Source organism: Castor canadensis, chromosome 7 (assembly GCF_047511655.1).
Source record: "Castor canadensis chromosome 7, mCasCan1.hap1v2, whole genome shotgun sequence".
Classification (NCBI taxonomy): Eukaryota; Metazoa; Chordata; class Mammalia; order Rodentia; family Castoridae; genus Castor; species Castor canadensis.
The window spans coordinates 75,058,779-75,072,618 of NC_133392.1; the positions used below are offsets into that span (position 1 = coordinate 75,058,779).

A 13,840-nucleotide genomic window follows, 5' to 3' on the forward strand; every position below is an offset into this window, starting at 1 on the left:
ATTTAATTGGTCAAATCTTAAAAGACATTCCATCTCTACCCTAGCAAAGACATGCACCACAAGTTCTAAACAAACAAAAAAGAAAATAAAGGAAGTAAAAAAAGGAAGTGCTTACCTGCACTAAAGCCTGAACAGCATGAACTTGTCCAGCTATCCTTAAATTATCATCTCCTTCTCCACTACAGAAGGAAGAATCAAAAGAACAGGATGTTTCCATGTTGACAAGACAGTGTCGATTCCGAGCACTGTACTCCACCAGATTTATCAGGAGGCCCAAGCCCTATAAAATTTTTAAAAGATGCACATTATCATAAATGGGAACATAAAAGAAATGAATAGAGCATACATAATTTTTATTGGCAGGTAAGAATAGTTTTTCCACCTGCAAAATAGTTAAAAAACAGTATACAAGATACTGGTCTTCCTAAAGAATGATTCCTTTAGCTTTTAATTATTATTTTGTTTATACACTTTATTTTTACAAAGGGTATTCTGTAAGAAAAGAAAAAAATATAAGAAGTATGTTCCTAAGAAATTCACCCAAACAAGTCAATAATTTTTCTAATTCTTAAACCCAGATTTAGATGAAGTTTGCATCATCAAACTAGATAAATACTCATTTTTGAAGGTCACTTCAACTCACCAGCACTCGAATATCAAATCTCTGCTCCTGAGGTAGGTACTTTGGAACCTGAAGCACACAGTTCATCGCTGTGCCAATGAGGCCATCCTGTTCTCCTGTTTTGGTACTGCCCCACTCTGAGATAGAGTAAAACAGGAAAAGCATTACTAATTCTTCCTGATGACAATGCACCATTTTTATAAAATGAGTATTTAGAATTGTTCAACTCTTCTTTCATTGAAATACATATTTCTAGGCCAGCCTACTAGACTAGCTCTGAGTATCAACTCCTAAAAGTAGTTTATGTCTATAGGAATAAATCAATTAATTACATTATGGAAAATTGTAAAAATCACTACATAAGAAAAGGAGAAACAAAGGGGAATGACTTGTTTCTTTGCATAACATACAAGTTTTCAATGGAAATACTACTCACCATTATCATTAGTTAAATTGAGCAGTACCCCAATGATGGCCCGCATGCAGTCCTCCACTGCTTTACCCACGTGGTTAGTTACATTCAGATGAGGCAAAGGCTTACTGTCAGCTATGCATATGCTGTTCTCAGCACGGTTATACTGCTGAATCAGTTCTTCACAATGCTGTAACGCTCTTAAAGAGAAAATAAAATGTGATTATGGTAAATAATAAGTTCCATGACAAATTTTTATTTAAGGGACCCTGGAGGTTAGAATGTTTTAAATGTCCAATTATGTACCAAGTATGCCTGATATCTCACTAGGTGTTAAATCTCCTTTTACTTTTAGAAAACTTTTTTTTTTTTAATTGTTGTGCTGGGTGTGGGTACACTGTAGCATTTACAAAGGTTCTTTCTTACAATGTATCAAATATAATCATACTTGAATTCCCCCTTTATTTTTAGAAAACTTGGTTAATTTAAAATTTTTCTGGGAAAGTTAAAATCTCAAGCTACTTGGGAAATGGAGATTGAGAGTAGTTCAGTTCAAGGCCAACCAAGGCAAAAAGTTATTGAAACTCCCATCTCAACAAAACAAGCTGGGTTAGGTGGTGCACATCTGTAATCCCACATATTTGGGGGTGCATAGATAGGAAAATCACAGTCTGAGGCCACTGTAGGCAGAAATATGAAACCTTATCCAAAAAATGAGTAAAGCAAAAAATGGCACAAGTGGTAGAGTGCCTACTCAGTAAACTCAAGGCCCTGAGTTCAAGCCACTACCACCAAAACAAAAAACAAACAACTCTAGACACAGTGGTGCATGTCTGTTAAGTCCATCTACTGGGGAGGATGAGTCAGAAGGACTGCCGAGCAAGAGTAAGATCCTGTCTCAAAAGATAAATAAAAAATCAGAAACATATTTAAACTATCTACAGGAGTTGTCCTCCATTTTTACAGATCTCTCAAACACAAAAGATCACTAACTAAATGCAGCCTGGCGGAGTGGTTCAAGTGGTAGAGCGCATCTGCTTTGCAAGCGTGAGGCCAAGTTTAAACTCCAGTACTTCTTGATCTCATTTAGATGCTTTTCATTTAGAAAGCAAACTCTTAGTAAACAGAGAATGTTACATATATTAATATTACACAATAAATCACAGTAAAAATGGGTATTAACTACTTGATTGCATTTGAGAAAATCATTAGTTTTTTAATTTGAGGTCAAACTGACATTTCTTTTGGCAGTCACATCAGGACATGAGCTACAACCCAAGGATTCCCAAGACTCTACACAAAATAACAAGGAAATAGAATCCTTAAACAGGTATAGTATTCCTGAGGACTCTTTAAATGACTAAGTGTACTGATTTTTTAAATATTTAGTAAGAGATCAAGTAAGCTGACTTTAAGTCAGTTGTATTCTTCATGAATTATACACTACATAAAAGTTTTCTGTGAAGAAAACTACACAGTATTTACAAGAAATGTTTACAGTAGGGTTGACCACACTATTCTGTCCATTTCTGGCTTCTCTTTCACTGAGGAAATCCTGTAAGTTTCCTATTATTTTACAACTCTTTGATTAGTAAGGTATTCCTCATGATGTCTAACCTAAAATAATTTGGTTTTCTGATGTTTGGGGATGATGGCAGAAAACCTTTGTAGTTACTGGTAATTAAACTATTGTGAGGTGTATTGAGCTAAATTGTGCTTTTGAAGGTAGGAGAGTTAGTACATGTTATTTAATCCTTCAGTATGACATGCATGTACTGAGGTGACTCTATTAGCCTAATTGTGACAAAGGTTGGGCAGGAGAATGTGGAATAGAAGGAGCCACATAAACATCTGGGAAGTCAGGTATAAAGAACAGAAGAAGAGGGCTATCATAGTTTTACTGAAAAGCTAAAAATGCCAGATAAGTGAGTACTCTTTCATAAACCTTCAATTCTAACCTCTACTGCTGTTTCTAAAACATTTTATTTGAATTTCCTAATCACAATAAAGAAGCTAAAATCTGTAATAATAAATACATCTTTTTTCAAGGCATTTGTCAGGGGATATGAAGTACACAAAAGAGACCATTTAAAAAATTGGGGGCGGGGAGGGGTTGAGGCTAGGATTTGAAATCAGGGCTTTGTACATGTAACACAGGTACTCTACTACTTGAGCCACACCTCCAATCTACTTTGCTCTGGTTATTTTGGAGATGGGCTCTCATGAACTATTTGCCCTTGCTAGTCTTGAACTAAGATCCTCAAGATCTCAGGCCCTCAAGTAGATAGGATTATAGGTATTAACCCCTGTTGCCTGGCTAACATATACAATTTTTGTCAATTAAAGAAATCAGAAATGATTTAACTCTCAAGAATACTCCTTGTTAAGGAACGGTGAACAGATGGTAATAAACAACTGGAGTCTTGTCATAAGAGCACTAAATGTAGTATAAAATTCACAAAAGCAAGGGTGGGGGGGAGGAAGAACAACGGAGGGAGTGAATCTAATTAAGATATACTATATGTAAATATCACAATGTATTCCCCAAACAACTATTATATGCTAACAAAAAAATAAAAATACATAAATAAAATTTACAAAAACAAGGCAAAAAGAGATGCAGGTGATATAACACTTAGATTTGCCTCAAAATAACACAGGATGGGGGAAAGATGAGGTTATGGATGGAAACAAGACTGGTTCTGATCAGTAATTATTCAAATAATGTGTGCAATAGAATTTATCATACTATTTTCCACATTTTTGTCTAAGTTTGAATTTCTCTAAAATAAGAGGTTAAAACATAAATTGGAGTCAGACTGCAGTGGCCTTGGTCATATTAACCTAAGATGGTAAGGGATCACAGAGACTTAGAGTTTAAGATTATTTATTCAAAGCAGAGATCTGGAGATAGTTAAGTCCCTGTAGTATTATGCTGGCTAGGCTAAAGGCCAGAGAACTAGGGCAGAGAGATAAAAAAAAAAAAAAATTAGGACAGAGATATCAAGAGCTGCTGAGTAAGACAGAATCAGGATTGGAGACATGCATAAACTGAGGTGACTCTATTAGCCTAGTTGTGACAAAGGTTGGGCAGGAGAATGTGGAACAGAAAGAGCCACATAAACATCTGGGAAATCAGGTATAAAGGGCAGAAGAAGAGGGCTAGAAAAGTCCACGTAGAGTGAGAGAAAATATTTACTATATACCAAGAAGCGTTCTACTATAATTCTAATTCAACTCATTTTTATGTATTATACATGAGGTACTTTAAAATCTGTTTTATATATACATATATTACTTATAAACACATACATTTAAAAAGCATATACATATCAACACACACGTTTTATTGTAACCACCACCTCAGGTGGACAGATACTTACCTTCCTTGTAAGGAACTTGAGGCAGTTAAGTGACTCGTTAAGGTTACACAGCTAAATTACAAAGTTGGAATCCACACCACAGCATTCAGGCTCCAGAATCTTTACATCTAACTTTTTCTCTATAATATACTCTGATTCACAAAACTCAAGAGTCAGAGGACTTTATGGAAGAAGGTATACTTTACATCTCTGTGGTCAACCCAAGTGTTTTAAATAAATAATACATGATAGTTTTATAAAAACTTACTTAGCTGATGAAATAATGAGTTGTGAATCTTTATATGCTATCAAGTAGCTTTGATTCTCTGGATTATGCACTGTTACCTAAAAAAGGAAGAAAGTGAAATGATTGTGGCAATCTGTAACTTTTCACTTATTCAATAACACCACACACTCTTCCTGATGCTTTAAAAGACACAAAGATGAGGAAGAAATAGCCCCATCATCTAAGGAAATAACTCCAAAACCCACAGGCTCCAGATTTTAAAAAACAGAGCTATTGATTTATTATAAAATGAATCAATTCACAATTACTCATTCATAATTAATCTATTCTTTACTATATATTCACTATAATCAATTGCTAAGTGAGTATCAGAAGTCTCCAACTTACACACTGATAGTTTAAAATTCGTAACTATATTCATTTCGAATATTTTTAAAGAAGTATCATGTTATCTAATGTACAAGAAGCACTCTAGAAGAGAAAAGGAACAATTTCAACTTCATCTGTCTCAAAATCTCCTTTGGATGGTTTTGTAAGTACCTAGCTAATGAAATCTAATCAACAATTATGCACCTGAAATTGACCAGCAGTAAAATTTTAATCTATACCACACTAGGTTAAGTTATTCATAAAAACCAAAGGACAAAAAATACTACAGTTCAAGATTATCAGTTTCCAAAGCCCAAATATTGTTAAGTTGTGCCTACAATCTGTCTCATAAAAGGTAAATTAAAAAACCCACAAAATAAACAACAAGCCTGACTGTTTAACTCTCGTTTTCTGAAAACAAGTTAATGTACTTAAGCAGAATTTCACATTAAGGAAGAGATGATTATGTTTGGCACACTGCATACTAGGTTTCACTTAGCAGTAGTACAAGCATTTCTTTCTTTTCTTTTTCTCATTTAGACAGTTCTACTATGTAGCTCAGGCTGACCCGAAACTCATGTTCCTCCTGCCTCAGTCTCCCAAATGCTGGGATTACAGACAAATGCCTCCATACCTGGCAATACATACATAATCTTAAAATAATAAGCTGCTCATTAAATTGTTCAGTAATAACTGATTGCTCAAAGAATACTAGCACTGCTAATTTGGATTAACAAAGTTGAAACTCAAAGGGCATGTAAAATATTTGGTAGTCACAAACATGCAATCACAATTAAAAGTGAGTAATTTCCCCAAAATATTTGTCCATACTTACACTTTCTAAAACTCGTAAACATCTCTCTGCTCCCCATAACGAGGCTACTAGTTTCTCTTCATCCTCATCTCTACTTAAATGATCCACACATTCTTTTACTAGGTGAAAAGAAATGTATGTAAGTTAGTATTTATCACTTCAACACTTCCAGTAAGTCATATATATACATGCTATGAGTGTTCTTGAACTCTTCTGAACATTACTTATTCTGTTTGATACTGTGAGATTTTGAAATCTATGACATCCCATATTTCCATAGTCCCCCATAAATATTAAATATTAATGGCCTCTATTGTAAAGTTAGAGATTTACAGTCTACTGCTAAAAGACCTTTTCAAATTGGTAACATTTTCAAATACATAAGTATTTTCTTCAGGCTTCAAATAATACATAGAAACATTATGTATGTGTGCATCCATACCTTTATCTACAATATGATCCAGACCACCCAAAAGCCGAAGTTCTTCTTTAAACCAGTCTCCTGCTCGTTTAGAAGTAAGGGACAGCAATGTCTCCATAGCTAAATGACCAGTCTGAAAATCAGAAGCACCATTAAAGAACATTGACATTTAGCAGTAATTTTAGAAACTGATTTTTCTTTACAAAAATTCATTGCATGCTACCAGTACATAGGCTTTTATTTTTTAATGGAACAGTAATTGCTTTTATAAGTAAGGCTGAATTAACTTCTAATTTTATCAGAACAGTTTACACTGAAGAAATTTTTTTTTAACTACATGGCTTGCTTTCATAGGAAAAACTTATTAAAAGTCTATTTTTATCAGTTCAGTATGTACTGGTACATACTCAAGTATGTACCAGGTTCAAGTGTGGGTTATTGAATCAAAGCACTTTTTTTTTTTTAAACTGTAAATCAATATACTGCGGGAGGGAGAAAAAGAATGATGGAGGGGGTGAATTCAACTGTGATATATTGTAAAAATTTTGGTAAATGTCACAGTGTACCCCCAGTACAATAATAGTGAAAAATAAATTTTTTAAAAAATCAGTATATTGGATTAATTTACCACAAAGGACGTTAACAAGTAACACTGCTAGGAGAAAGGTATGGTAGTGGCAGTTGCCTGAATGTTCAAAAATCAAAGGTTATCACTTTAAACAGCCTTAGGCTACAGGGGGGAACTTACTGCTTTGGTGTATACTTTTCTGACAACAATGAACTTGAGCATTTTTTCATATATTTATTAGTTAACCTTCTATCTTCTACTTTGAGTCCCCTGTTTATCATTTCTTATATTCCTGCAAGGCTCCTTCTCTTTTCTTACCTATTCTGACTACAAATCCTTTATTTAAGTGCTGCAGACTGGGGTTAGCAGGGTAGATATTCCTTATGTGGTCACAAACCTAATGTTAACCACTAGAGGGAGCACCAATATGAACCATATTTACAATTAGGTTAACATTTTTCTCTTGGATTTTAACTATTGCTTTTCCCTTTTTAAAGCATGCAGCTACTTCCCAATAAAGAGCAATCTGGTTCTTGATATAATAAATGAACTTTCATAACAGAAGAAATGCCTTAATTGGCAAACACTGAAAAGACCTCATTTTCTTCCCTAAGCTTATCTTTCAAACGATACAAATCTACATACTGGCATAATTTATATTTGGAACTGAATACAAATTAGATTATTTTAAAATACAAACAACAGATCTTACCAGTGAAAAATCTTAGTATTACAAATTTAGAAGTGGGATCTTGAATATTTTAATATTTTTTCTTTAAAAACAAAGTTTTTTCCAAGGTACTACAAAACATATTCAATTATGCTCATTTCTCATTCTAGGTCTCTCAAAGAGTAATTTAATGCTAAATTTAATTAGGTTCAGGTATATTAGCTCATGAGTCACAGCAGTGAAGCTGAAGCCTAACGAGGCATTCTTTGTTTAGGAAGAAAGCACTTAGTAATTTAATAATAATATAGTAAAAACTCCTTTAAGTTCTATGCTTAAAAGGAGCTTTAGTATGCATTTCTAATGTCACAAAAAGAATTCTTCCATGTTTTAGGCTATATCCAGCATATTATAAACTATGTCTTAAAATAGTCTATTATTTTAAGTATTTTTTACTTAAAAACTGAAACTATCCTACAAATCTTTAATCAGAATACTATTCTGTAACTGTTAACTCCCATGATCTGAATTATACTTAAAAACATTATTAATTAAAGTTACCTTTCCATAGCAGTACCAGTATTTCAATGGAGAAGGTAAGCCATAAATATAACAAACTAATGTGTAGGGGATATTCTTTGGAGAAAACTGTATAACTTAAAATAAGAGGAATTCTAGTGTAGTCAACTGTGCTCTGGTTTTAATTGTGAGTAACATACTATGTGTAGCAGTTTTTATATTGACATTTACCTTCCTAATAAATTCAACAGCATGGGACTAATTCACATTGAACAGATTTATCATCATTTTATTTAATAGTGAATGCCTGAACTGAACCTAAATGTTGAATGTTAATATGGAAGACAAAAGAAAAGTACATTCATTTAATTATGCAGCAAATAAAAATCATAAGCTTAAACTTACTCTCTCATAGCATTAAAAATTAGTTACTGGGAAAATGTTAACAGTAAATAAAAGTTACAAAGTCATTTTAAAGGTAGTATACAGGTGGTATGGTGACATGGAAAATCACTGGGCACAATAGCTATTTTGCCAGTGCTGGCAAGTACAAAGCACATGAATACACATGTGAGTTTTTACTCTCACCTTTTAAAGTTAGCTTGCTTTCCTGCCACCCTCTACCTTTTACCAGAATCTATTAGCAACTCTATCTTAATTAAATAGAGCAACAGCCCCAAGTTATATATGACTAGCGCAAAGCATTCTGTAAATTTTTTAGGCAAATGCTGCAGTCTTTAGTTAAGTAGGCTGTAGAAAAAATGTTTTATAGTTGAAAACCAAGTTACATAGCAAAAGTTTTTTTTTGTTTTCTAAAACCACAGGCCATTTTTTTTGAGGGGGGCTGGAATATTGGATTATTGAGTCTACAAGTCAAAGAGTCAGAAGAAAGCAGAACTACAACTGAGCAAAAGCAGCCCAGTCATCTTAAACGTGGGGATTGTGCTGAGTATTAGGGCAGCTACTGGCCATGACCCTATTATGTGGGGCATTGATCCAAGAAGGAAAAGTGCCTAGGAATCCTGCAGTTAGTAAAACAGATAGTCTAGAATAAGCCAATGTCTGCTAACTGAAAATGGCTCTTGCAAATCCTAATTTTTATTCCTGAAATTCACAAGAATGTAAGAATTCAAACTGTTAATAGCCAATGTACAGGGAAGGTGAGAGGGAGTTAAGAGAGAGGCGGAGGCACAGAGGGAGGAAAAAGGAGAAAGAAGAGGGAGAGGGAAGAGAAATCAAGAGAAAAAGATTGGACAAAATGCAACAGGAAATTTAGAGCTATTTACTAGTCCTCCTTCTCCCCTCAGCAACCCCAGTACCTGCAGCCTAAGTATGAATGAACTAGCTTAGGGAATTTAGGAAAGGAATGAATTATGTTTAGAGCTAAACCTTAGAAAAATTTGCTAAGTTGTAAGCCAACAATAAGAGAGGTTTAGTGCTTTGTCCAAAGTTACACAGTCACTGTGACAATCATAAACTTGCTAAAAGTGATTTTCATTTTATAATGGAAGGAAGGAAATAGCCCACCGTTATATTTTCTAGATCAAGATGCTTATTGTGTACAGTTTCACAGAGTCTTCGGATTTTTTCTTTAATTTTGTTCATGTCTTTTTCATTTAGTAGCTTAGCTGATGAAGCATCTTGTTCCAGTTCCAAAAGTCGGATCATTAGATCTAGGCTTGCTCTATCAAGATCCATGTTCAATCGATCTCTACTCAATATGTACATGAGGGCAGCTGTACAGAGGGACAGATTCTTCAACAAAAAAGAGAACACAACACAAAAATCCGTGTAAGCAACTACTGACAATCTCAGGAAGTAAGACCATTACTGACATCTGTTTACAAGTTAAAACTCCAAAAACTCATACTGGTGATTTTACTGGAGATCTTGAAAATGTCTGGTTCAAGATGGTCATGTAATCCCAACACTCGGGAAATTGAGGCAGAGGAATGTGAGGCTAGCCCTAGATTACAATGTAACTTTCAGGCTACCCTGGGCTATATAAAAAACACCCTGCCTCAAAATACAAAAAACAAAAGTTTCATTCAGTGGTCTCTCTACATATTCTATGGAAATATTTCTATTAACTAAATAAAGCCTTGATTCTTGCATATGCTAGGCAAATGCTCTACCACTGAGCTACATCCCCAGCCCCAAATTTTTCCTTTCCATGAACTTCCCCATATGAATGCCCCCAAACTGAAACAGTGTAAGTTGAATTACATACTTCTTTGGCCATTTTGTGCTAAATGGAGAGTTTATAGAACAGTTCTTCAGATTTATGTATATAAAATTCTATTATACCATACATTTTTATTCTTTGACATAATGACACAAATTCTAGTGCAAAAATCAGTAATGTAAATGTATTTCAAAATCTGCATCAAAAGAACACAATTTTTTCCCCCATGAAATACATACAGCTGAGTTTACATCAGTATATAAACCCAGCATGTTAGGGCTGGAGGCATGGTGCCAGTGGTAGAACGCCTGCCTCCCAAATGCAAAGCCCTGAGTTCAAACACCAGTACCACCAAAACGAAACAAACAAAAAAATTAAACCTAGGGTACTGAAATAAATATATAAAGAAGAATAAAAACAACAAACAAACAAAACCAGCCAGATGCAGTGGCACATGCCTATAACTCCAGCAGGACTTGGGAGTCTGAGGCAGGAAGATCCTGATTTTAGGCCAGCCTGAGCTTAAAAAAAGGATTAAAAAAAAAAAAAAAAAACCAAAAAACAACCAAAATGTGCTTTTGGAGATCAGGTGTTTAGCATACTGTTTAAAAGTGGTATTACAACCTACAAATACTGGAGGTAATACATCTTAAATAAATGTTAATACAGTTAGCTTTTGGTATCCATGAGCTCTACATGCATGGATTCAACAACAATACATCAAAAATATTAGAGGGAAAAAACTGTATCTGAGTGGAGTGTGGTAGTTGTACACCTGTAATTCCGTACTGGGGAGGGTTGGGGCAGGAGAATCAAGTGTTTGAGGCCAGCCTGGGCTACCCAGCGGGACTATTTACATAGCATTTACATCGTATTAGGTGTTCTAAGTAATCTAGGGATGACAGCATGCCACAGTCCTGGAAGCAATCACTCACAGAAACCAAGGGATAACTGTAACAAAAATGTTTTAGGTTTAGTGTACTCTAACATTTAAGATAGTCCATATTTATTTCAATGTACAGAAACATAATTAACTAAAATACATAAATTTTGAATCCCTTGGAGGAGAGAAACTTCAGACATTTCATTGATTAAATTTTTATAAAGCAAATTATTTCTGGAAAGTAGGATGCCACACCATGGCATATTGGCCATGACGCCAAGAAAGCACAGTAATGTGTTAGTCTGCCCTTAACTACATAACAAAGCAAACTATTTCTTAGTTCTCATCTCTTCTCCTTCACAATTCTGTGTCAGCTACAATCTAGAAGTATACTCACTCAATGTTAAATGCATTACTTTTTGTTTCAAAAGAGTCTGTATTAGATTGTGTCATTCAATCTGTATCTGGAAATTTTCCTTGAATAGAAATATAGTAAGGCCATCTCAAAACCACTATTGATAATGTTTAGCAAAGAAGGTTGCTTTTTCTAACTTTTGATGATGTTAAATCTGACTTTATTATATATGCTTTATTGGTGAGAGAAAATGTGAATGACAATAAAAGTGAAGAATTTATTCCTTTCTACAATGCAGTTATCTTTCAGATTCAACACTAGACCAAATGTTTAAAAAAAAAAGTTTATTCTTAGTAAATCATATTTACAGAATGAAATATTCAGTATAGTAAGTTAACTATGAAAAACAAGCAATATTTTAATAGTATACATTCACAAATTAAGAAAAACAACAAAAACATCATGAGAAAATAATCAAAGCATGGTATTGATCTATATACTCAGCAAATAACTCTATTATTAGGATACGTGCATATGAGTATTCAATGAAGGTATGTTTTAATAATCAAACGAACATAACCTTTCAATAATGCTTCAAAACTTCAGAAATTTTAAAATACCTGATGGTGCTGGGAATCATCCAATGTTTTAAAGACCATTGCAACCATTCCATGTGCTCTCAGGTGCATTCGAAAACTTGGCATGGCACATTTAGTAGCCAAGCTAATAACACTAGGAGAAAACAGACTACGGTAAGGTAACTAAAAATAGCAGTACAGTAATTTTTAGTTTGCATAAAACCAACACAAGCAAACAGAACAGAGGTAAAGGAGTTAAAGCATTGTCCATATAGATCACAATATTAAAACCACAGGGAAACCAAATTACTGAAAATACACTGATGCCTAGTATGTGACTGGGCATACTGTATTTATTAAAGTAAATGATGATTGTCATTAGCATATTCCTTACATTTCTATTACCATTAAAACCACGAAAATTCTACCTCGCATAATACATGTAAAACTATAAATAATTCTATTTGATTGGATTTACTCCAACTAAAAAGTAAAGCTATTTAATCCATTACTACAGGAAAAAAGATCCAGATTACAATAGGCTTAAATTAATCTATCACTTGATCCTTCAAACTTGAGATGGAAAAAAAAACTTTAAAAAAATTCTATATCATACTATTTCTTCTTTTAAGCATTTAGAAACTAAAGCCTATACTATAGTAAAAAAGATAATCACACTTTAATATATCACTCACTATATACTATAAAATAAAAAATGTCTGGCTTTTTTGACAATAATCTACTCAGTCAAAACAAAATATGTGATAATACAGCATGCACAGAATTATAAAATGGGGCTGGCAGAGTGACTCAAGTGGTAGAGTGCCGCCTGCCCAGTAAGCCTGAGCCCTGAGTTCATACCCCAGTGTCACCAAAAAAAAAAAAATTATGAAATATAAAAGTGAGACCTTACCTAAGGCAACGTGTGTTTAGAGGCTGAGTACTCTTTAAGCCACTTAACAAGTACTCAATGTCATCAGTAAACTCTTGATTTTCACCAAATTCCACCACATCATTGAAGTGCTTCACGTGCTGAACAACAGTGTATAACTGCCAAGAAAAAATAAGTCCACCTCTTTTGTAACTATGAACTGGCACACTTAAATCTACAGACTCACTGTATTTTATACAAGAGTATACACAATAGTTCATTAAATGGCAATAAAAATATTTTTAAGACAATGGCACTAATAGGATAAGTTTGTGGTTCAAAACTGTAGTGTGGTATTTGCTCAAGACGTTAAAAAGTCTAAATGTTACATACAAAAATCTATCCACATGCAGTAAAACTGTATATGGCTGCTTACTTCTTTGTCTTCTTTTCTGCATTTCAGGGCAGTAACTATATCTTGGTAGGGCTGAGTAGGTATTGTCACAGTTTTTATCACTTTGAGTGGTGGTGCAGGAGCCTTAAAAACTCCATCATCTTTTTGATTTGGTTCCTTTGAAGACAGCCTCACCTATTAATAAAGGTATTAAATTAGTTGTTCTAAATATATATGTATATATTTAAAAAGTAACATCTCATCTATCTGACAAATTTAGTTTTTAAAAGTGTTTTTTTTTTTGAGGAGGGAGGCCGCTGAAAGGTCCTAACGGGTAACTTAAGATCTTTAACATATATATGTTTTACACACAAAAGAACCACTCAGGAATTGCTTCTGGTCTTTTTAGTCCCTATATTTCACTAACTTGTTATTTATCTCCAGGACCACTGAGACAACAAAGAACCACAAGTGCATGCATGAGCAGCATTGCTAAGCAGCTAAGGGATGGGACAGAAAAACCACAACAGACAGACAAAGAAATCCACAGGAGACTGAAGTAGTTTAGGAGAG

The 13,840-nt window shown here is 34.1% G+C and overlaps 1 protein-coding gene across 3 annotated transcripts in view; it reads right to left on the bottom strand.

Annotated features, from left to right (window-relative positions):
- Wapl (WAPL cohesin release factor) overlaps window positions 1-13,840 on the bottom strand; it is a 66,084-nt gene that overhangs the window by 11,821 nt on the left and 40,423 nt on the right. For 2 of the 3 annotated variants that reach the window (XM_020161317.2, XM_074079334.1), the window contains 10 exons: window positions 13,310-13,462; window positions 12,916-13,052; window positions 12,045-12,156; window positions 9,529-9,756; window positions 6,269-6,380; window positions 5,848-5,945; window positions 4,665-4,741; window positions 1,059-1,234; window positions 644-759; window positions 116-280 (listed from right to left, as the gene is read on the bottom strand). In XM_020161317.2, coding sequence (XP_020016906.1) covers window positions 116-280; window positions 644-759; window positions 1,059-1,234; window positions 4,665-4,741; window positions 5,848-5,945; window positions 6,269-6,380; window positions 9,529-9,756; window positions 12,045-12,156; window positions 12,916-13,052; window positions 13,310-13,462 — 1,374 coding nt within the window. The remainder of the gene's footprint in view (window positions 1-115; window positions 281-643; window positions 760-1,058; window positions 1,235-4,664; window positions 4,742-5,847; window positions 5,946-6,268; window positions 6,381-9,528; window positions 9,757-12,044; window positions 12,157-12,915; window positions 13,053-13,309; window positions 13,463-13,840) is intronic. The other variant, XM_074079335.1, reaches the window with a different exon arrangement.